The following is a 26,184-nucleotide window of genomic DNA, read 5'->3' on the forward strand; positions in this document are numbered from 1 at the left end:
CCCTTTAACAATAATAATTGGATAGACTAAACTTTAATCACTAGAAGTTGTATAGTAACAGAGGGCAGCAAAGTATGCATCCAGCCCATAGTATTAATCTTACTGTAAACAACTTAATTTTCACCGCTTGGAATTATTGCGATTTTATGAGGTTTATGAAGTCAGAATTTTTTTAAAGTTTATGACAAATTTTCACTCTTTCAAGATTTGTCTCTTGCTAAATATTAGTGGTTTACAGTATACGTCCCTGAAAATACACTGTAAATATAGTACTCGTTGTTTTGGGCGATTGGGGATTCATATTTATACACAACATCACTGAAGAAGGCAGATGATAAATAAGAAATTCATTCCGCTTTTGGGAAAAATTTGGAAACACCATTAATGTCAGTGAGCCTCTGAATTAGTACAGGAGTTTGGATGATATTCTCCCTGTGGTAAAAGTGTTGAATAGTTTTTATTTTAAAAAGTTGCAATCAATTCACCTTTCTTTTTTAGTGTTATCTTGTTTTTCTTTTTCTAGCAGTATTTTATCTTCTTCCTGTAATTTTTCTTTCACAAGTCTTTCCTCAATCTCTCTCTCCTTTGCGGCTGTATCAACAGGTTTGGCTCCGCCGAAAATGGAAGACCCGGCTGCAGCAGATGGAGCAGGCGATGCCACGACTGCTTTGTTCACTGGCTGTGATCGTGGCTGAAGTTGTAGTCTTCTTCTTTCTTTAGGTGCATCTTGAATGGAGAAAAAATGAAGAAGAAAACTTAATTACCAATTTGTAATAGTACCTCAAACATCTGAGAATTAATGCAACAAGGTATTTAACAAATTATCAGGAGAAAAAGAAAGGAATTTTTACAAGGGCAGCATGCATTCATGCAGCACAAAAGTTAATTAAAATTAATTGTAAACAATGGAAGGAGGTTTAGACCACATGGAAAAAGAATATTTTTTTTTCTTGATGAGAAGCTGGCATATTTGATGAGAAGCTGGCATATTTGATGAGAAGCTGGCATATTTGATGAGAAGCTGGCATATTTGATAAGAAGCTGACATATTTGATGAGAAGCTGGCATATTTGATAAGAAGCTGGCATATTTGATAAGAAGCTGACATATTTGATGAGAAGCTGGCATATTTGATAAGAAGCTGGCATATTTGATGAGAAGCTGGCATATTTGATAAGAAGCTGGCATATTTGATGAGAAGCTGGCATATTTGATAAGAAGCTGACATATTTGATGAGAAGCTGGCATATTTGATAAGAAGCTGGCATATTTGATGAGAAGCTGGCATATTTGATGAGAAGCTGGCATATTTGATGAGAAGCTGGCATATTTGATAAGAAGCTGGCATATTTGATAAGAAGCTGGCATATTTGATAAGAAGCTGGCATATTTGATAAGAAGCTGGCATATTTGATAAGAAGCTGGCATATTTGATGAGAAGCTGGCATATTTGATAAGAAGCTGGCATATTTGATGAGAAGCTGGCATATTTGATAAGAAGCTGGCATATTTGATAAGAAGCTGGCATATTTGATGAGAAGCTGGCATATTTGATAAGAAGCTGGCATATTTGATAAGAAGCTGGCATATTTGATAAGAAGCTGACATATTTGATAAGCTGGCATATTTGATTGGAAGCTGGCATATTTGATGAGAAGCTGGCATATTTGATGAGAAGCTGGCATATTTGATAAGAAGCTGGCATATTTGATGGAAAGTTGGCATATCTGAGAAGCTACAGCATAATGATCACCAATGTAAACTTATTTGAGAAAAAGAAATAGACATTTATTCATGCCAATCAACATGCCTGCATCACCTCTTGGTGGTTCGTCTCCATATCGCTCGTCACGAGTCTCTCGTCGATTGTACGAACTTTGGCCATCTCGCCTGTCGTAGCCATCTCGTCTGTCGTAGCCATCTCGTCTGTCATATCTATTCCTATCATAGCCACCACGATCATCTCGTCTATCACCATAATCATCACGCCGTTCACTATCACCGCCTCTTCTCCAGTCATCGTCAGATTCATTGCGATCCCCACGGAAACCAGTCCCGAACGTTCTTCTCCCATCTCTCCTGTCATCGAATCCACCTAGAAACAAGGAAATATAATTCAGTTTAAAATTTGTTAGCGAAAAAGTGGTATTTAATATATAATCTTCAAACATTGGTGACGAAGTGTAAATTAATTCATGTTTGACATACCTCCTCTGTCATTATAACCACGGCCGCCATCATCATATCTGCCTCGATCTCGAAAACCACCGCGGTCACCTCCATATCGGTCATCTCGACTGTACCCTCTATCATTTCCTGTGAACAATAGACAACAAAATCGACTTGAAAAAAATGATTGACATCTAACACACACATGGCAGACAAGCTGGTAAAAATGTGCTGTGAACTCATACTAAAAGTACAACTAATTGCAAGACAGTTTTCATCCAGAATTTCGTGTATTGTTTGCGGCGACATAGATGCCAATACCGGTACCTAAAACCTTGTGTGGTTTTGATTAGTTAGTTGCACTACTTCTCGTGCTGCATAAATCTCCAAGTGAAACAGACCCCAAACCGCTGAGACACAAGCCAGGATGTTCAAAGTACCATCTTAAAAGTTAAACAATATGAAATGCAGAGTTTCATGAGTGTTAGTAAACATATAAAGAAAGTCATGTGACCAAAAACAGACTATAGTGAACTGGTTATGCATGGCTATTGTGTCAGCCACTAACCGTAATCATTATAACCGCCTCTACTCCGGCCGCTGTAACGATCATAATCATCATTTCGGCTGTAACCGTCACGATTTCTATCACTATCATACCTATTGTACCCTGGAAAAGAACGGAACCAGACAAGTTTTACTTTTTAGAAAAACATTCTCAATCGATACTTGTTTTTTCAGCGTCATCTGATTTATAATTACAGAAATAGTTCTCCATATATCTATTTATCCCATCGCAACTTAGCAGGTAGGGTAGATTAGAAGAACAAGTATTTGCTCTATTAGGATTTATAGAGACACAATGAACCAAAAAGATTTTTTGCAAGATTTTAATACAAAAAAATTGCACAAATTCATTTAGAGTTCAGCCCAGCAATCTCTGGGATTGCACTAGTGTATCATGGGAAATGTAGTTTTTAAGACCACCTCTCCCCTATCGTTACCTGATGTGTTAATCTGTACACTAACAACTTGCATACAGGCTTGTCTGCTTTTAAAGGACATAATGACATACACACTTTGATTTAAAATTAATATGAAGACTTGCAAATAGAGAGCGATAGCAGATAAGCGATAGCAGCTGTCCTGTTGTCCTGGACAGCCACCTTTGGCATGGCGCAAACAAATATGAAAACTGCTGGCCCACTGTGACAACCATGAAAATAAATAAATACAGAAATCACAACAACATAGTATTAGGAAATTTCAACTTTCTTTTAAGCAGTTGTATGAAAATCCAACCTTAAAATGTCTGTGTTTATTTTGTGAAAGATGATGTCATTTGATTTTAATATCATTCAGTGGGTTGAACACAAAACCATAATTGATAGATTTCTGCTCATGAGTAGGCCAAAAACATAATTTATTGTCAATTGCCAAACGAGTAAACTAAAATAAAAAATGTAATCTATATATCCACTAAAAAAAAATAATTTGGTCATTGAAAAAGAGGAATTTCGAAATGCATCATCATTGAGTGTTATTTGCATACAGAAATATGGTTGTCATTTTTCATTTTATAAACCTACACCCAACTGTTTTGACAGCTCATTTAAGTAAGTGCATGCACTTATAAAGCAAATACTTTCCTGTAAAGAATATGGATTATGTGTAAATTCAGGTACGCTTACATCAGTGATGACGGACATCATAAATTCTATTGAGCAAATAAGCTGATGGCGATAATTAACATGATATCAGACACACCAGAAACCCACAAGTTCTCTGTTTTTTGTTGCTGGAGATAAAAACACCACATTTGGGAAGTAACAGAAACAAGGTATACAAGTCATTTCAATGACATAATCCCTGCTAAGTGTTTAGTGATTGTGTCAATTATAAACAATAGAAGATGTAGTTAAATTATAAACAATAGAAGATGTAGTTAAATTATAACTAAATGAGTGGAGAGTATACAGTCAAGAACATCACAATGAGAGAACAATTGAGTAAATTCAGACTTGGCAATCACTGTCTCAAAATCTAAAATGGGCAGACATACAAAACCTAAAACTGACAAAAGAATTTGTGACTTGTGTACTGCTATGAAAATTGAAGACTAGACACACTTCGTAATGTCATTTAAAAAATACAAACAGCAAAGAAATTTACTTTTTGACAACGCAGCTGTTTCACTGTTTTGACGAAAACCAACAAATTCTCCACAATAATGAGTTTCGATATATATAACATCTCATAACACCGTTTTAGCAAAGTACATAGAAAAATATTTATGTATAAGACAGCAACATCCAGACCGAACATAATAGGCCTAGTTTATATAAAAAAAAAATGAAATTAATCAAAATAACCCAACCCTCCTTGTTATGTCCAAATTCCCATTATGCCATTTTCTGCTAAAATACTTAACCCTTATTTCTTATTTGTGTAGCTTTATAGTTCCTAGTCGTACTGAATTTTGTATGTCTTAGTTTTAGTTTTTTCTTTTTTAAAACCATATTGCTGTACCTTTCTGTGTCAGTGTTGTGTCAATAAAATATTATTCAGCATGTTAAAATACCCAGGTTTTGTTCAGTCAATGTGAAACCTCCTAAGAATGAAATCATTCTATATCCTACAAAATTGTATAATCCGCACATAAACCAGTTGGACATTTTGTATCACATAAAAAAAACACAAAAAAAAAAACACAGCATGTGTGTCATTTATACCAAAATCTGCTAAAAGCATTATGAGATATAGTTCAAGACACCTGAAAATAAAACCAACATGGCTGCCAGTCATCCAGTTTTAAATCAAATCACAAAATGTGCATCAGTGACTCACGGTGTGTGTTCATACAAAGTTTGAATGAAACTGACACAGGCATGCCTCAAAAACAGTTTGACATTTTTTGGGATAACAAAAAAAACAACAAATCAAGGTGCCAATGTATACAATTATATTGTCTTTGTACCTATATCGATCAAAATGGTCTAAGCATGTCCAAAAATGGTTAAGGGCACAAGAAATTACACCAACAAGGCCGTCTGTCAGCCATTTTGAATCAAATGACAAAACAAACTGAGCATCACGAACTGACCATGAGTGATGTCAATGCCTAGTTTGAATGAAAACAATACACACACCATGTACAGGCATGTTGGAGAAACAGTTTATGACATTTTCTAAGGTCACAAGAAAGTCACAAAACAAACTGAAGTGCAAAACTATCCCATCATAAGTGATGTTCATGCAAAGTTTGAAATATATCAGCCTAAGCACGCCTGAGAAAGTGTTGATGACATGTTTAAATGTTGTGATTTTATTGTTTGATAAAAGTGGCTACCACTCAGTAAAATAGCATTGAAATCCAAAAATATCTCTTAGAAATGGGCAGAAGGCGAGTAAAAAAAACAAAATGGCCATCAGTCATTCATTTTCAATCAAATCAAGAAACACAAAATATAGTACATCAGTAACTTACTATGAATGATGTCTATGCCAAACTTTAATGAAATTGAACAAGCTGAGAAATAATTGATGGCACCAGTTGGTCAAAGGGCAATCAAATAAAAAACAAATCCATGTGTATATGTATCTCCTAATGACATTCTTTGAACCAACTTTGAACAAAATCCATGCATGAAATGACGGACACATGCAGGTGCAGATGGATAAATGGAACTCAAATCCCAAGTCCCGGCTTTTTTGACGAGGATTAATGAACCATGCATGAATGTTAGTACAAAGATGTGACCAAAAACAGACTATAGTGAACTGGTTATGCATGGCTATTGTGTCAGCCACTAACCGTAATCATTATAACCGCCTCTACTCCGGCCGCTGTAACGATCATAATCATCATTTCGGCTGTAACCGTCACGATTTCTATCACTATCATACCTATTGTACCCTGGAAGAGAATGGAACCAGACGAGTTTTACTTTTCAGAAAATCATTCTCAATAGACACTATGTGATTTATAATTACAAAAATAGTTCCCCAAATATTTACCACACCGCAACTTGGCAGGTAGATGTTTGATTTGAAGAACAGTATCTATTTACACAATGAGCCAAAGTGTTTTTGCAGGATTTTAAGTACCACAAACTTGCACCAATTCATTTACAGTGCAGCCCTGCAATCTGCGGCACTACACCAGTGTAACACAGGAAATGTAATTTGAAAGAACAAATCCCCCCCCATCGTTACCTAAAATGTTAATTCTGTATGGTAACATCTTGCATACATGATTGTCTGACCAGACGCATTATCACAGAGAGTTATTTGCATACTGAAATCTGATCGCAATCTTTCCTTTTACAACTGTTAACAGCTCATTTTGTAAGCTTGTATGCTTCTTTTGCAGGATATATCATACTGTAAAGAATTTAGATTTTTGGCAAATTTGTGTATGCTTAAGTCGGTAATGATGAACACTTCTAAAAAGCCAATAAGCTGTTAGCGATAATTAACATGATACCAGACACAGCAGAAACCCACAAGTTATAGGACATTAGATTGAAAAGCACAAGAGAAGGCACCAATGTATAAGGGATAGCAATATCAGAATAAAACAAGCAACGGAGATTCAACCAAGAATGTTAGTCCATGTACAAAGAAGTAAAAAAACAGACGACAGTGATGGCATTGCATGGCTATTGTGTCAGCTAATAACTGTAACAATATAACGATCATAGTCATTGGATCGGCTATATCGGTCGTCAGAACGATCGTAACTATTCCTACTATAACCTGTAACCAGGGGACAAGGCTGAAATGTCATAGTAGGAGTTTGGTAATGCAAGCCTTATTCTCATTATAGTACCGTACAAATAATATGAATAGTTACAGCAATTATAGGGTGACTTTAATCCCAGACTACAACATTCAAGTGGAATCTTATACACGTATTCACCACCAGTCATGTGTATGTGTCCCTAATTTTATGAATAAAAGAAACTGAAAACATACAATCTGACGATAAATCAAGCACAGAATCTAAATTAATGAATACAGTAGCCAGGCTGCCATCCAGTTAAGTTTACTCTGTACTTTTTGCTGAAATGGCATGGCTAGTGAATACTGACCATAGTCATTATACTCGCCGCCGCCTCGACTTCTTCCTCCAGAACGATCATAGTCATTGGATCGGCTATATCGGTCGTCAGGACGATCGTAACTATTCCTACTATAACCTGTAAGAGAATGGAACCAGAGCATGGCTCACCATTTCACGGCTTGACGTATATGAAGCATCGACAACAATATACATGTAGATGGACAACCAAATTTTGACAACTACTATGACACATAGAAGAGAGCTACCAAGAACCTCTTATCTGAGTCAAAACATGGATACAATACAGTGACATCTAATGTATAAGTTCATCTTGCTATCATGTCCTTACCTTGATCACGATCATCACGGTAACGATTATCACCTGGTGGGGGGCCAGGAGGTACTTCATCTGGAGCTCTTCTCCAATCACCTTCAGTTCGGTCTGGTCCCATATCTCTACCCATACCTCTTTCACCTCCCTCTGAAAGTAAATAGCAATAGGTGATTTTCTGTTCACCACAAGATCTCGCGTATTGCGAGGTAAAAATGGTCTTGTCAATGGATAGGTGTATTAGATTGAAGCTTTAACACTTTAAGCGCTATAATCGATTTTTAACTATTTTTCTATAATTTGGAAATAGATAAGAATTACATGCTATTGGCTTCAGATCTTGATCAAATATGGAAACAATTAAGGATGTAGTAGACTTTCGTTGGGCAAAACAGAAAAAGCTTGATAAAAATAATAATAATGATTAATGACTAACAATTTTTACATGTTATTGTAGCCCTTTCAACACTCTATCCAAAAATTATGATAACACTAATGTCAACATTAATTACGTCACGTGACTGCTAAATAAACAAAATCGATTGTTCTGCTATTTTTACTGCTACTAGAAAACGCAAACAGTTAGCCAACATATTTTTATGAGAAAAGGAAGACTACAATGTTCTTAACAATAATGTAAATAATTGTTTTTACAAAGTGGTGGAGAAGAATTCTGCAATAAATTAGAGTGCTCTCTTTTCACAGGTCAATTAGTAATGAAATATTCCTGATACTTGAAAAATATTTAACATTTTGTTTTCAATTGATCTTGAGTTCAATCTCTGAAAAAATCAATGAAATCGGACAAGAACTGTTCACGTAATCGTGATTTTTGTGGTTTTAGACACGTTACGTTTCAAATGGCTGAAAAGACTCAAAAACCAAAAGTAGCACAGTCAGATATTTTCTGTTCAGCGCATCGTATTCAGTTATTTTTTGATCTTTAAGATAGCTATTGTGTTGGTTTTATAAAAATCAAAACAACCCGTTCGGTACATGGCCGATAAAGTTATGAACAAATCGATAATTTGAAAAAAGCAACGTGAAAACGAAGTATGGCCGCCCTTGAATAAACAGTGTAATCCCGTTATCAATTTAAGTTTATTTGCTTGACAAGCTTAGTTTCGAGTGTTATACCATATCACAACAAACTTGGCAATTGTTCATGTACAAAACTTGAACACTGTCGCTCTTTCTCGCAACTTTCTCATAAGCCACGGCGAAAATGTCATCAGAGCAGAACTACATAATGAGATGCGAGTACTCGGTAAAGCTACGCTTTTTATTTTTTACTAAATATCGGCGATGACACTTTTGTTGTTGAATATCAATTAAAAATTGTAATTGAAGTAAAAAAGGGATCTACTATTCGCTGACTGAATCCGCTTGGAAGCAAGTCAGTCAAGCTTGCCAACAGTACTGCCGTGAATTACAGGTCGTCGTTTTTGCTCTATAACTCGTTACAATCGGAGTTTCGTTTAGTTTAGTTTTGTCGACTTGCAGTACGATTGTTATAAAATTATTACCAGCACAAAACAGTTTTCATTTCCAAGAGCTCAGAATGTACGTGTAACTGCTTTGTCTACGAACCACCGATGTGTCACTGAAATTTGAAAGTCAGTCTGCCGTCCCACATGACACAATGGACCTGATTAGTCTATTTTTGACTACCTCGTATTCTTAGCCAATACGCGTGCATGTGCTATGTTTGAAAGGCCGCATGTGCACCGGAGACTAAAGTGAGATTTCCAGCCATAACGAGATTCTTCATGGATATTTATTTTTCCCTTTTTACACCGAGAACATTAACAGTGGTCAGCCAGATTCAAAATTAATATATCCAGGTCGACGAGCCTCGTGTTATTCGCTTCACCGCAAGCGTTGCCAGATACTGCAGACTTCGCTGGCGATATTTTTCGTTTCGACATCATGCTCATCCTGTATGTTGATGTTGTGTCGTCAGCCTCCAGTGACAGTATAGTGGTGTCAGCATTCGAGGTAGTTACGGTGTGTCTTCAGTCTCCAGTGCGGTGGAGCAGATATCACTTTGGTTTTCACTCGACTTGTCTGTTGTCGACTCGTTCGACTTTATTTCGTAGAGGGACTGTGTTTCATAGTAAAAAATACGGTTTCTGCTATTCAGAAATTTGCAGGTTTCGCCTGTCATTGGAACACTATTTTTCCAATTTTTTCCCTGTGCCATTTTTCAAAATAAACTTGGTCAAAACAAAATAAATGAACAGTAATATATAGTAGAGAAAAGCGATGCGATGAACTATCAGCAACGAGTGAGTGTATCCGGTCATTTGATCGGAAGCGTTCACGCGATGTTTATTTGCGGGATTAAGCTAATTACAAATGTTATTGTTTTGGCTCAGAGGGGCTTAGCCGAAGTGCACATTCCCGGGGTTTCCGTTAATTGTAAATTATTTTTTAAAAAGCTGTTTTTTCTTGAAATAAAAACGTGATTTAATAAAAAAACAAGGTTGTATGGCTGCCTATAGGTATAAGTCACCATTTAAGGTAGAGATGCAGTTTATTCGGCTTGCTTTTTAATTGAGTAATTAGACAATGAAGATGGTATTATATATCCAACATGTTATATATTTTCTGAAAGCTTATTATACAAACTTTGTAAAACTTGTCTTTATTTTAAATATCCAGAATGCGTTTTTGATTTTGGGTCAAAAATATGCTTTTTTGGACAAAAGTGGTTTAAAAAAAATTAGCTTAAAAACTTCAAGTCCGTTTGTGGGTAAAATTACATCACTGGATACCTTGGTATACTACTAATTCAAATGCGTCCACTCATCTCTCTAACGGCTTTCAAAGTCGCACAGCATGACCTCAAAGTTCACTCTTTTCTATTTTTGCATAATTTATATATCCATGTTAATTGTGGACTTGTTATTTTTGTTCCACTCGCCGTAATAAACTGTCCGGACGCATTTTGAAGGGGGAACACCTTGTCAATAATGTTTGAAATTTTCTATTAATTCGCCCACCTATTTTATTTTCGGGGCTAATTATTATTTGTATCCTATTAATTCGCCATCAACATCACCATAGAACTTGTTATTTTCAGTATGCGTTTATCGTGTTCGCGTTAACGATTACCTCGAGTAGCTGTGATCACAGGCGATCGTTGCAGCCGGAAAAAATGTTTCATTCACTCACAACTATAAAGTTTGTATTTGTATCTTATTAATTTGCTTACTCCGAAAAATAATTATTTTTACTGCCGCGAATTGAACATACCAGATTGAAGGTTTGACAAACACAGCTGAAATGTCCAACTACCGTAAAAACCCGCAAATAAGCGCCACCCTCAATTAAGAGCCACTCAGTGAAAATTTGTTACATTTGACCCTCCATTAAGAGCCACCAAGAGTTGAGTGGTTTTGTCAATAAGAACCCTGAAATAAGCGCCAGCTGCCCGGTTGTTTACAATCAGGCAGACACCGAGCTTGTCGTGCCTCACTTCCACCCTGCATTGTTTATTGCCCCACAGAAGGTGTGAGACAAATAAAGATTATCCCCATAATTTGCCTGATGTCCTGTGTAATTGAGAACGGAAGAATGATAGACGAAAGAAATGCACTGAGAGCGTGAATGTGACTGTCAACTTGTCCATATTTCTGACACACAATCGACCAATTCACAAACTATTCAGTAGTAACTACTAGTATGTTTTTTGCCGAAACACCGAAGGACACGTTGAGATATTCATTGTCAATGTTGTCTTTATAACCAAGTAAAGAACGTCACGATTTTAGAACGCCTTTATCGGAAAATCGGAGGTATCGAAAATGCATTCTCACAGACGGACCGGAACAGGAAGTCAGCAGAAAACAAAAGATTTTTTCCTTAGCGTGGGGGAAAACAGAGGTGTTAATCCGGAACGTTTGAGGGATTGTGACGTAGCTCCGACTGTGAGAATGTAATGATTACGCAGCCCACTCTTGCTGATCGTGATTTTGGGTTATTTTTTGCATTTCATTTGAGACGTTCGTTTTGGGGTGATTCGAGACCAAATGTTCAGGGAAGTAACAAAATAACTGGCATTAGTTTGGAGAGGACTCTCGTGCCGAAAATAATCAAAATCGAAGTCGAATGGATTAGTTCCACAAACTTGCGCGATCAACTTGTCTTACAGCAAAGTGAAGTCTACGTGACCCGCCTGACCCAAATATTTAAATTAGCTATTTGTGAGAATTGAAAATAATCTGAACTTGTACCAATCAGAAAATGCCTTGTAACAGGCCTGGGCTTTCATGAATGATTTCGTCTCTCCGATTGGTCACAGGAAATTATTTTTAATACATGTAATTGTTACTTTCTCGGTATCGTCTCGTATTTGGTTATATAGGGGTGGGGCTATAGTTTGACCCTGTTTGCGTGGTGAAGTACGTGAATATCATTAACATATCATTATAAGCTGGCTTGATTATGAAACAGGAAATATAAACCAAAGCTGTACTGTCAGACGTCTAGCGCAATTAAAACAATGCCCAAGTACCCAAGCTGTAAAAATCTATAGAAAAACGTGTTTTTATTTATTATTTTTGCCATAAATACAAGTGATTGGGCATCATTTTTTTCATTCGTGCCATGCTTGCTTTGCAAGTATGTCTTCTCCTGTCGCTGCGTGTCAGATCAATTCTATCCGAAACTATTTTATATCGTCACCAAATCAACCACCACAGCCACGCAAGTTATTCCCAGTTTTCAAGAAAAAAGTTTGCCGTACCAAACTTGGTAAACAATTGTACAACGGAAGTACAAGTGATTCGAGTGTTGGGTCAGACACTGAGAGTGCTACCAAATCAGACTTCAGGCATCGCTACGCATTGTCAGTGACACGTGACTTCAGGCATTGCTACACATTGTCGATGAAACGTCGAATCGTCGTATTTATTTGACTTTTGTTATTCCCATAACAGTATTTTTACAGAATAAATTAATTGCAATGATACATCATTAATAATTACTTGTCTGTTTTGGTTGTGTGTGTGTTTGCCTATCCCCTTCCCTATTTCACAATGAAAAAGTTTGATGACCCTGGTTTAAGAGCCACTGGCTACAAAGTTGTCAACATGTTACCTCAAATAAGCACCACCCAGAAATGAAAGTGTTACAAAGTGGCTCTTATTTGAGGGTTTTTACGGTATATAATAGTAGAAGGGGTCACTTTTTAAAAATAGTTGGAAAGTGACAAATAGCTTTTCTAAGGAAAATAGCCTTTCTGAGGAGTTATTGAAAATAAAATTTGCTGAATAGATGATTTTTTTTTTTTAAGCTCTTCTTAGTGAAATTTTCTGTGAGCAAATCCACCTGATATCTAAACATGTCCATTTTGGATCTGATACTCTGAAGATAAGTATACGGAAAGGTACACAGTCTCTTACCTTGCGACTGTCCAGCAATGTCTACCCGAATACGTCTGTTCCTGAGAGGCTGTAAGGAAATACACAGGTTACAATTATAGCTCTGTTTTACAGGTCTCGTCATGTCTTGGTTAGAACTACTTCGAGGTTTTGTCATTTATGAATGACACCTTAAAAATTGTCAATACAAACAGAGCCTGGGGATTCAAATCGACAAATTGCATGACCACTGAAAAAACAAACAAGCATCAAAATTCAAATTGACCACTGTAAACAAAGAGGCTGGAAATTCAAGTTGACCTCTGTAAACACAGAGGCTGGAAATTCAAGTTGACCAGACTGCTTGACCTCTGTAAACACAGAGGCTGGAAATTCAAGTTGACCAGACTGCTTGACCTCTGTAGACACAGAGGCTAGAAATTCAAGTTGACCTGATTGCTTGACCACTGTAAACACAATAGCTGGAAATTCAAGTTGACCAGACTGCTTGACCTCTGTAGACACAGAGGCTAGAAATTCAAGTTGACCTGATTGCTTGACCACTGTAAACACAATAGCTGGAAATTCAAGTTGACCAGACTGCTTGACCTCTGTAAACACAGAGGCTAGAAATTCAAGTTGACCTGATTGCTTGACCACTGTAAACACAATAGCTGGAAATTCAAGTTGACCAGACTGCTTGACCTCTGTAAACACAGAGGCTGGAAATTCAAGTTGACCAGACTGCTTGACCTCTGTAAACAGAGAGGCTGGAAATTCAAGTTGACCAGACTGCTTGACCTCTGTAGACACAGAGGCTGGAAATTCAAGTTGACCTGATTGCTTGACCACTGTAAACACAGAGGCTGGAAATTCAAGTTGACCAGACTGCTTGACCTCTGTAAACACAGAGGCTGGAAATTCAAGTTGACCAGACTGCTTGACCTCTGTAAACACAGAGGCTGGAAATTCAAGTTGACCAGACTGCTTGACCTCTGTAGACACAGAGGCTGGAAATTCAAGTTGACCTGATTGCTTGACCTCTGTAGACACAGAGGCTGGAAATTCAAGTTGACCAGACTGCTTGACCTCTGTAGACACAGAGGCTGGAAATTCAAGTTGACCTGATTGCTTGACCTCTGTAGACACAGAGGCTGGAAATTCAAGTTGACCAGACTGCTTGACCACTGTAAACACAATAGCTGGAAATTCAAGTTGACCAGACTGTTGACTTCTGTAGACACAAACACTACCTTGGAATTCAAATTTAAACAATTTTCAGAACAAGTACAATCACTTCAGTATTTTATTCAAATTTAATCTACTGCCGTTCCTTAATCAGGGTCAAACATGGATTCTCCGCAAGTGTTTTGCATTTACAGCAGACTACAGTTATTTGAAACATGGGATGAATTCTTTTATATTTCCTACATAACAATGCCATCAAATAAATGTACACCATAGGTCGACATCACTAATAACTAGCTACAAATCAGCCATTTTTAATATATTCGCAAAAAAAACTTATAACCTACTTCATTATTCATTCCAAGGGCATCAATCAGTGAATTTACATCATCAAATTCAGCATAACCAAATCCCTTCAGTCGACCACTTTCTCCACCACCATCTCGTGGAAGACGTACTTCGCTCACCTAAGAATAAGTAAAATCGCAATAATAATCACAACGCATGTATACATGCTGGTCGCATGGAACCGGGAACAGCCACTGGTTACGCTCAAAACCTATTTAGGCTTGCATACGCTCATTCAGACTACTGTAAAATACTTTATTTTCATGTTTCACCTTAATTTCGCTATTTTCGCTGAAGGAATGATTTAATGAAAATAGAATCCAGCGAATATATCTTTTTTCCTATATTTTACATTCAATTTGTCAAAAATCAGTGAAAATAAATTCCACACAAAACACCCAAAATGTCTTTTCAGCGAAAATTAATTCCAGCTAAAATAAAGTATTTTACAGTAAAGTGTAAAGGCCCGAAAAAGTTGTTAAATTTGGTGACCAGTTGGGTATGATAGAAAACGTGTACAGTCTTCAAAATAGACAGAGGGGGGGGGGGGGGGGGGGGTCAAGACCGAATATACACGAATCTGGCGTTTCACAATAAATGCTTTCTATTAACAATTGCACCTTCAAATAATAGTCAGGAGATATATCTATGTCATAACCTCGTTAAAGTCATTAGCATATTGTGTACGCAGTGCGCGTGTTTCGGTTCCTTTTTCTGTATTCCACAACCAATGTGTCATCACAGTGAGGTCAACTGCAATTTACGTTTTATGTAAGTGGCGTTCAGCACTGCCAATGATGGTGCTGAATGTTGTGTTTGTATTCAAAGCCCACACATAAGTGCCGCTACCAGATATATACACAAGCTAACAAGCCAAGCCAGCCCAGCGACTGCATGCTCAGCAAAAGATTTGTACACACTCCCACCATGTCACACTCTGTAATATGCAATTACAATTCTGGTTCCCAAATAACTCTAGATGAATTCTTAGTACACAAAATAGCAACTGTTTTGCCCATAGCTCACAACAATAGATGACAACATTAACTCTATCAGAAGAATTGGTTGATTGGTTAAATGCTATAGGGACGCAAGAGTTATATTGCCCTACAGTGCCATTATGAAAGCAAGATGGTCATCAGGTTAGTCCAAATTAATAAGGTTTACACTTACAAAGGCAAACACAATTTAGCCAGGCGTGAATCTTATTCAAAGTCCAGAAGTGTCACCAGCTACAGAAATATTATTAGAAAAGGCAAAATGATACTTACTTTGTAAGCTTTGAAGAATGTGAAGATATCTTCTTTATCAACATCGTAGGGTAAATTTCCCAGAAATGCAGTGTACGGCGGAACAGCTGGTAGCTTACTACGATCAATGTCAACAGGCCGTGAGCTGCGAGGAGCAGTTGGCAACTTGGATCTATCAATTGCTGGTTTGTTGTAGACATCAGATTCTGGCCAAGATGGATTACTGCCTCCTACTGCTCGGGATAATTTACAACATGAGATATCTCAAACAGACAATATGAAAAAGGTTACACAAACAAACAAGCCTTGCATGACACAGTCCCTGTTAGTTATCAAATTTAAGATATATTGTTTTGTTTATAGTAATATAGTTGGAACACAAACATGTCAGAGATATGGATCCAGAAGCTGATGCTTGATTATGATTTTTTAACATTAAAATGACTGACATTCAGTCATCTTGTATCTGATCGTCAAACGAGTACTTCTCCATATTGAGAGATATTGCTCTGGAAACAGAAAACAAAATGGCCATCGGTCAGCCATTTCAAATCAGAAAGTCAAACCAATACATTTGTATATCTATGACATGATGCATATCTATGTCCGATCAGGGACTAACAAACATTTTCATTGGTCTTACAATATGACAAAGGATGTGTAAATGCTACACATTTGAGACATGATAATTTTTAAGAGGCGGTGGTAATAGTGATGACCATGTGCAAGATGTGAGTCCCATAAATTAACAAAAATGGTGACTTTGATTGGTGTGAAAATTAGTTTTTTTTAAAAAAAAAAGAGGCTCTACTAAGGTTTATCTCTTTGAGTGCCAATATCAACTTCAGGCACCATCCACAAAATTTTGCTCATTTCCACATCAAATGCTGCTAAAATTAGAAACAATGTCACAATATTCATTTTTGGTCCAAAATTGAATTTAGTGACAGAAAGTTTGAGCAGGAAAAATGTGTGGCTCAAAGTTTTAACTATGTAATTCCTGAGATGATTGGAATGCATCAAATGAGAGGTGTCAATGTCAGTATTTTGTGCTTGGACAGATCAAAACGTTGTTTACATTACACCAGGGCATGAATAGAATTACAAGTTTGTCTTGGGACCAGTGAAGAATACTGTAAAATCTGTATTAGAAACCGTGGCTTCTACTAAAATGGTACAATGCAACAGAGGGGATGCGGCTTTTATTAGAGCATCTACACATGAGAAATTTGGCTTCTCAATTATTCAAAAATAAAGCGTGGGACTTCTATTAGAGATGCGGCTTCTCATACAGATTTTACGGGTACACACATCGTTTCTCATACATGTATACACTGAATTTGTTATCTAGTTCGGCATTGAAACAGGGTGGGTGACTCTCAACTTCAAAATTCAAGCCGTACAACAGTTTATTTCAAACATGTACACTAATGATTCTGCTATAATTAACCCTTTTCCGGTCAAGTCGGTGAAAAACCGCCGTCAATATGGGTATGCTAGAATTTCCCACTCCAGCTAGCTAACTGGTTAAGTCGTTGAAAAACGGCCTGTTATTTAGGTTGCTCAGACGGTCAAGCGTTTATAATACGTTGTACGGAACCTGATATTTTACACTTGCGAAATTATGGAGGGAGAGAATTTGTTTTCGATTACGCCAAGTCAAATAAATTAACCAAGTAATAAAGAATGTAATTCTATACTCTTGTCTGCTCATTTCACTATTTTACCGTCACAACGCGACGTTTGCGACGACGTAAAAAAACCGCCTTGACCACATTGCAAACTGCAGCATTACAACCGTATTTGAACGACACGATTCACGGTTATAACGGTAGTAACGTATTTTGACCAGCTTGGCAAATAGTCCCGGCACTTAGAATGAATAGCATAACGGATTCCAACGGCTGAGCTTGGAATGTCGGCAATCACCAACGTAAAATGACCGGGACAGGTGGTGGGAAATATTAAAGTCCACGTGATTTCACCGTCTGAGCTAGCATATGCAATTTTATGTGTATGCAAATTGTAACCAATCTGTGTTCGAAAAAATAACATATTTATTTACATAACAATAAATATTCAAATTGTGGGGAGATGCAGTCTTGTGGACATCTGGTCGTTCAGTATAAATATGGCCGAAGAAAGTGAGATAAAGCCCAGACTCGCTGTGTGCCTCCTTTCCGACACATACGTTAATATGCCGTCCTATACAGATAGAAAGTGTTTTATGAAGGCAAGAAGGAAACTGAAGAAAACGCGTCAATCGTGCAGTGGCACGGGGAGTGATAAGTTTGACATTGACACGACAGATTTTTCACCAGCAAAGCGTGGAAAAAGAAAGAAATCCAAAGCAAAGGAAACATTTGACGTCGGTGAGTTACCAGCCGAGCGTACCACGGACACCAGTGATAATAGTCCACTCAAGAAAAGGCGTAAAAAGAATAAGAACAAACGCAAGTCGGAGACTGTCTCCTCTGTCAATGAACATGCGATTACAGAAGAAAACTGTTTGAAGGACTGCAGGGGCAAACCAGGAGGCAAACGTAAATCGAAGACGAACCGTAAAGTGGTTGAATCGCCAGCTGCCGACAAAGCAGATGCCGAAGAAACGGAAGTTGGTCACGCTGAAATACAACGTGCCGTCGAAGATGTGATACAATTTTTGCAAGACAATGTTTGCGATTCGGAACCGTCGACATCCGCCACAACTGCCAACGCAGAAAAGCAGGGGCCTGAACATATCGACCCAGCGAGTACGCAACAAAACGTCGATGTCGCCAAAGAAATGGTACAAGAAAATGTATGCGGTACAGAACAATCAACACTTGCGAGTTTCCCCGAAAAACAAACTATTAAAAAACGTGTTGTGTATGCACACGCATCGCCAATGGACACGCGTGATGATGAACTTGTATTGGACGAAAAAACGGGTGAGCTACGACACAAAATACCAGATGATTTCATAGTTGCAACTGACGACGATACAGATTCAGAAATCGATGAAGATCGTGCTGAGAATGACGATTTTTTAGAGCAACGTTACCCACCTGTACTCGATAGCGACATTGAAATTGAATCCGACACAGAAATTGGTGCTACATTCGATTATGTTGCCTCCGGCACTGGTGAATGGAGAATGGCCACGGAGGAAGACGGCGATATATTTACTATTCCAGTTTTTGAACCCGAACCTGGACCAACTTTCGAACTGCCTTCATATGCTCGTGAGGTGGAATATTTCTACAAATTTATCCCACCAGAACTGATAGAACTGGCTTCCACCGAGACTAATAAATACGCCATATATCATCAAAAATGCATTGCAAAAAAATTAAATGCCCGCTGGCGTAATACAAATTTCATTGAAATGCAAGCATTCTTTGGTGTGATGATATGTATGGGTGTTGATCACAAATCGGCAATCGACGATTATTGGTCGAGTGACCCCTTTCTGCAGAACATGGGAATTGCATCAGTAATGACTCGGGCCAGATTTCAAATGCTAATGCGTTATTTTCATTTAGCTGATCCAGTAAATGACCCACGGCGGGATCCTGACATTGAACGTCGCCGTCAACGATCAGAGGCCGACCCGTTGTATAAAATCAACCCGTGGCTGAAACCCGTACTCGAAAATTGTCGGCGATACTACCAGATGGGACAGGAAATTTCGATTGATGAGGGTATGATTAGATTCAAGGGACGGTCCAAGTTTAAGCAGAGATTGCCCCACAAACCCGACCGTGATGGCTTCAAAATATGGCAGGTGTGCGACTCGACAACGTCTTACATTGCAAACTTTGAACCATATTTGGGGGTGAAATATAAAACTACAATTGAGGGGAGAAAGAAAGAAACTGGGACAATCAAGAAGACAACACACCGGTTGCTACAGCCCTTCACAGAAAAAAACCATATTCTTTTCTGTGATTCGCTTTTTACGTCAGTTAACACAGCCCTTGAATTACAAGACAAGAAAGTGTACATGGTCGGTAGTTTTAGCAGACGAAATCGGAAAACCATGCCGCCGCAATTAATTCCTGAAGGGAAAAGCAAGAAGCTGAAATTGAAAATTGGTGAAATGAAAGCAGCAACTAGACCGGACGACACTATCAATATTACTGCATACCAGGATGACAGCGCGCAAATATTGATTTTAAATACAGTCTATCCCCCACTGGCTACGTCGGCAGAAGCAGTAGATGACGAGAGACACGTGCCTGTATCGTTACAATGTTACAGACATCACATGGGTGGCGTGGATCGTTCTAACCAAAGGCGAAAATACTATCACACGGGCAGAAAAAACAATCGTTGGTGGATCTACATGGCCTGTTACCTCATAGATGTTGCATTGGTCAATGCTTATGAATGTTTCAAGGCATTGAATCGCACGACTAAAGTAACGCACAAATTCTTCAATATCCGCACAGGTAAACAACTGATTGGTGGACACTCGAGTAGAATTCAAAAATCCATAAGAGAAGTTGGCTCTCTTCCAAGTAACACGTCATTTATTCGTAGTGAAAACATGGATTCGCACGAAATATGCAGACTATCCGGGCGTCAAAAATCGTGTAAGCAGTGCAGCAAGGACGGGAGAAAAACTGCGAGTGGCCGATTATCAGAAACATCAAAAGGATGCCCAATTTGTAAAGTTCACCTTCACGCGGGCGAATGTTTCGCTGCTTTTCATCACAACATGGCACTGAGGGGAAAACGCACCGTGGGAACACAAACACGAAGTACAGAAGAGCAGCCCTCTACATCAGGCAGACGCATGGGAGCAGCCCGCCGGGGTGGACGACTAAGAAAGGCGTACAACAAATAAATTTGGGACTTATTACAGCGTCACGAACTGTACAATAGTTTGAGTTGGTGAAAATACGTTATCGTTAATTTAGTTTCATGCTCAGTCGGTATTTATACGTTTTAATGTCAGGATAGTTCATCGGGTCTAGTCGGTGGAAATACGTTTCTGCGTGAGTATATATACACGCCAAGTCCCTGCAGTAACGTTCTCGCTAGTTCCTTTTATTTCAAGTCGTTAAATATACGTTGAAATATTTAGTTTGTTAATGTGGTCATGTCGGTGAATATACGTTGCCGTGTGAAGGTAACCCCGATCAAGTCGTTGCAGTTACGTTCTCGTTCGTTTCAGTCTCAGTTTGAGTCGTTAAATATACGTTGTAAGTGTGGACTTACTCATACGGTCAAGTCGGTTAATATACGTTAGAGCTTGAATATAACATCAGTTAAGTCACGGAAAGTACGTTGTAATATGTTACACATGTAGTTCAAGTCGTTGAATATACGTTGCAATTTGAAATGTACGCTAACGGGTCGAGTACGTCAAACACGTTTTCCCCCGTACATGTCCCAAATATCCCCATACCCACGCGTTTTTTTTCTTCGAACTTGCATTCATGTAGTGACCTTGTACTTGCTTGTAATGTGTTTTCAATTAAGCAATATTTATTTCAATGTTTAACACGTGTTTATTGAGACTGTACAAAGGGCAAAACATCGTTACTTAACGACAGTAAAAAATGTGTATTGAAATAAAACGGTGATTTTTTTTATACGAGAAATTGTTGTCCATGGTGGTAATGAAGTGTGTATGCAAACAGATTGCAAAAAATGTGAAAACTGTGGTCGATACAGTCTGTTAACTATGGCCTATTTTTGCAAAAATGTCTGGCAGGATAGCATGCACAGATGCTGGCTACTGGAGTGCATTGAATCATGACCGTTTTTCAACGACTTAACCTGATAGCGTGAAACTCCCCTGACCGGAAAAGGGTTAAAACATAGCCATAGATGTCAATAGCCATGTCAATAGCCATAAATGTCAATCTCCAGAAAATGAAGATTTTAATTATAATTTCAGGATAAATCTGTCAACAATTACTTGATATCTTGCAGCACCTAGGTGATATTGTTTTGAAAACATGACAACTGAGTGCTCCATGCCATAATCTGTGCTTCATCATGGAGGCATTACTGCTAAACTTATTCATATGTAAACTTAAGTAAAGTAACTTACAATCATTTTCCAAATCGTCAGTTTCATCTGCCCATGAGTTCACAGATTTGGATGCAAGTATATAGCTACTACCTGGAGCTCCACCTCCACCATCTTTCGAGAGGAATTCATTTAAGCTTAGGGTTGTCTTTCCCTTCTTGCCCTTCTTCTTGCCTGCCATTATGGAAAATTAAAAAAAAATATTAGTTATAAAATGGTTTAGTAAAGATCAACTCATCTCTTCATGACATGACAGAATACATATTGTTTAAATGTACAAAGAACTGAAATCATACAGCAATGTTATAAATTATGACATAATGTACAATGTAGATGGAAAGTTTGATTGAAGTCAGTTGATGTATGTCAGAGACGTGGGTCCATAATGCAACAGCATTCATTAATACACAATTGCTGACATTCAGCTCGTTTTAATCTCAATGTACCAATGTAGTGTATATAATACAATATGTACGATCAAGATCAGGGTATGGAATAGCAGAAATTCTTGATTTTAATGCATTTTTAACATTAAAATGGCCACCTGGATTTTGTAACAAACGCATGTACTGGGGGGGGGGGTGTTACATATGTAATGGCAGAATGTCTGATACATATAAACGGTCAAGGCATGTCGGAGTTTTTGCCCTTATAATTGATTTTCTCCTGTGTATTGAGTATACCATGGAATCTGTCAAAACAATAGGAAATGTTCAAATATACTCAAGTATGCTAAGCGATCACGGAAACATTTTACCTGAGAAAACATTATATCACACATGCACATAGTGTAGTGCAAACTATTAAAATTTGAATGCAATTTAAGTAATAAGGCCGGTGCTGTTCTTTACAAACCCATTCATTATGCAGAGTTAAAAAAAAATTACATTGTTTTTCTTATCTGTGTGAACCACATTTAATTTTTTCAGCATAGAATGCATGCAGTAACTTAATATGTAATAAACATACGATTTTCTCAAAAGTAAGGTCTGTATTTTTGCACACACATGTATCAACAGAAGGTGGATGGCAAAGACTAGTTATTAAAAACAGAAAACCAATTTTCTCAAACTTTCAAAGGTTTGAATTCCATAAATATACTGACACTGTTGTTAACATTCTGTTTGGAATAATTTATAGTCTCTCAAAATAGTCAAATCGGAGTTGCTGAAAAAATAAATAATTTGGACAATCTTTCTAATCTACACTTACAAACAGCAAACTTGGGAGAACAACACTAATAATAATAATACCAACACAATTTTTCACTCAACGATGGGAAAGCTAAACAGGGAGCACCGACCATCTGTCAGCAACACATGTCACTAAGATAACATTCCAATTTATTACTATCAAAATCACCAATGATGAATAAAATACTGTGACAGTCATTGTGAAAGAAATGAATCATTATTATTAAAGTCAATATATGTACATTGTATATGTAGAAGCAAACAGACCATTGCTACCTCGCCGACAGGTACTAAGCCACGGGGCTTGTATTTTGTCCTCAGTGTTTTTCCCTGTTGTCCAGTCTACTGTTTCCACTGATCTATGTTACCATGGTAATTGGAACAGTTGATGAAAAGTAAGAACACTTTTTGATGGGACAAAAATAAGTCTTGTGGTATTCATGCTGTCAATGAGTCTTGGCAGTCATTTGTATCCAAGGCGTACTGTTGATAACTAAAGTGTTCAAACCAGTCTTCACTGAGGACAGGAATAGAACAGTGTCAGACAGCTTTACATCCCCAGCAACTGGACACCATATACCCAACTAGGAATATCACAAGCGTAGCAAGATGGATGGTAGAAAGTACTCTTTAAGTAATCTTTTCCCCCTGCTTAGTGTACAGCCAAACATGGAAGGCACCAACAATCTCACAAATACTGGGGGGCACATCAGACATTACGTCACTGCCAGGTTTTATCATTGATCACCACTTATAGATGTTAAAGGGCAGTGTGTGTCTGAATTTCATATGAACAAATAAAGTATTTTACTAGATTGTTTACATCGCTATAAGTCTCATTTTGAACAGTACTATGCTTAACGACTACCGCCATTTAAACCAGCATTGTAGGGCTTCATTTCGGTGATGCTAAGTAGATCTAATTATAAAATTAGACTATTTATGCATCTGATGTAAACAGAGGGGTTATAAACTCATTTCATTTAAGATATCCACTATTCTAGAGCGCAAACAGCATTTTACAAGATAAAAATGCATTACAGAAACACCACAAACTTTGTATCAGTGAACATTTAACTGTTACAGAACATCGATGACAAAAAGTTAGGTTTACGGCAGGCAACAGAATAAACTGATCATGAAAACACAAAATGGAATACATGCGCGAGGTTCTATTTCTGCTGCTTACATGTTTAGTTCTAATTTCAAAGTGACGTGTACAGGAACGCAAAAGAAGACAAACCCAGCTTATTTGGATGCACAGAAACAGTATATAACTGTGTAACAGAATGCAAAGAGTTTTATTAATACATGTCATAGACAAATTTATTTTCGATTTTTTTCTTGTATGAAGTTGACCACCAACAAAAATCCCATCACTTCTAATTTGGCTTGCATATCCTTGTAAGCATTTTTTACTCAACTGTCTCACGATTTCACTGTCTTTCTATTTACCCAGTATAGCTTTTGTCTCTACGTTGTTCCAGTCTTTGCGAGCTCAGTTGCCAGTTTGGAAATGGGAAAGTTGCATATATTTGATCACGTGTACAATATTCACCAAAAGGTTGCCACAGAGGGTGCTTAGCCCCGGGCTAAGCATTCGCGCACACTTGGTTTGCCCGTGCTAAGGTTCTGCACCACGTCTTACCTGTACTTAGCATTCCATAGCCCATGCTAAGCATTCACGCACATTTTCTTAGCACAGGCTAAGAAATTTGATCTCTTAGCCCGTGCTAAAGAGCTGTGTTTGAATGCAATTAATGCCATAATGCTAGCAAAGTTGACAGTAGTGTTTATAAACTAGTCCTCACAATCCAAACAAGTTGAAGCTCCTGGACACAATCATTTTCACAAAAAATTGATGTAAAATTGATAATTTGCAATGTAAAATCATTTACAGTATACATTTGGTTTTGAATTTTACATGTACATTGTAGCCATGAAACACGCATGTCACACGCAACGTAATATTACCGTAATTGGTATAGTACAGGTGTGATGGTTCAAATACCAAAATGGCAACAACAACAGAAAGACTTCCCTGGCGGCGATGATAGCATGCGAACACAGAGCCAACAAACGAGGTTTCAACTGGTACAGGTATAATTATACTCTGCAAACATCAAGTACAATAATGCGGTAAAACTCCACTACTCCAATAACGAAATACTTAAACTCCAATACAATTCAACGAGATCTCCGATCTGAACTCAGTGCTAAACAACTCCCCTATATATACCCCCACTGTTTATAAATAGACCATTACATCAGCATACATAATGAGTCTGGAACTTACTACAAATTTCTAGAATGTTCCATTACCTTCTATTGCCTCCTACAGTGTTCTATTACCTATTCAAACAGTTTCAAAAAAAATCTAGAATATTCCACCCAGACACAGTACGGTTCTAGAACATTCTCTGTGACACGGAAGTGGTAAATAAGTCGTATGCGACAACGCATGTCATCTTGAGATGGAAAATCCAAAGTAGGACCACATGGTGGGTGAATATTATGAGACGTTGTTTGAATTACCCGGACATATTCAAATCGTGTGACATGTATATCAACATAATACAACATGTAAGTTCCGTGGAAATCTGCCAAATTTGAGTTCAACAAAATCTATAGTGATCATTTTTAAATGATTCAGATTCAGGTTGGACTTTACGTGAAAAGCTGCAAAACACCTATAGACAGAGTTATGCCAAACTTATCAAGGGATGTCACAAGGCCATGTGAAAATTCAGTATACAACCGAGGACGGCAAATTGATCGCTCAGAGTAACAGCACGGCTGCTCTATTTAGTCAAAAGACTCATACCAGACATCACAGGATTCTAGTATTGCTGATTACAACTTTGGACGATGTATTACAAATGGTATTACAAACTATTTGTGCATGCAGTGGCATGTTTAGTGCAGTATTAGTGATATGCAGAACTACTGCCTTGGTAGTGATTCCCATTCATTTCAAAAAGGATGTGATTCATTCATTTCTCTGCAATGAGTCCGGTTTGTTTCAAAGACACTAAGTCCATTTTAAAATTGGTCTATAGAGGTCCCTCTGTTATGAGATTAATGAATAAACAATGTGGGAAAAACATGAGACTGAATCAGAGATGGTATAAATCTGAGAAGATGTCCGTGCTACATGTATAACTGTGCTTTGAAATGATCACTGATGAATATGACTGATGATGGTGATTTCTAGAATGATATACAAGAATGATAGACAGTAAATGTAGT

At 37.7% G+C, this 26,184-nt stretch overlaps 1 protein-coding gene across 5 annotated transcripts in view; it reads right to left on the minus strand.

The window, feature by feature from the left end:
• Window positions 1-26,184, minus strand: part of LOC100370274 (eukaryotic translation initiation factor 4B-like) — a 31,964-nt gene that overhangs the window by 5,186 nt on the left and 594 nt on the right. Inside the window, exons 2-12 of one of the 5 annotated variants that reach the window (XM_085494885.1) lie at window positions 21,764-21,916; window positions 15,739-15,950; window positions 14,467-14,586; window positions 12,974-13,022; window positions 7,584-7,715; window positions 7,263-7,370; window positions 5,984-6,085; window positions 2,738-2,839; window positions 2,209-2,316; window positions 1,820-2,095; window positions 486-726 (exon numbers count right to left, since the gene is read on the minus strand). In XM_085494885.1, coding sequence (XP_085351011.1) covers window positions 486-726; window positions 1,820-2,095; window positions 2,209-2,316; window positions 2,738-2,839; window positions 5,984-6,085; window positions 7,263-7,370; window positions 7,584-7,715; window positions 12,974-13,022; window positions 14,467-14,586; window positions 15,739-15,950; window positions 21,764-21,916 — 1,603 coding nt within the window. Of the gene's footprint in view, window positions 1-485; window positions 727-1,810; window positions 2,096-2,208; window positions 2,317-2,737; window positions 2,840-5,983; window positions 6,086-7,262; window positions 7,371-7,583; window positions 7,716-12,973; window positions 13,023-14,466; window positions 14,587-15,738; window positions 15,951-21,763; window positions 21,917-26,184 lie in introns of all 5 variants that reach the window. The other 4 variants (XM_085494884.1, XM_085494887.1, XM_085494886.1 and 1 more) reach the window with 4 other exon arrangements.

Source organism: Saccoglossus kowalevskii, chromosome 21 (genome assembly GCF_978046115.1).
Source record: "Saccoglossus kowalevskii chromosome 21, keSacKowa6.1, whole genome shotgun sequence".
Classification (NCBI taxonomy): domain Eukaryota; kingdom Metazoa; phylum Hemichordata; class Enteropneusta; family Harrimaniidae; genus Saccoglossus; species Saccoglossus kowalevskii.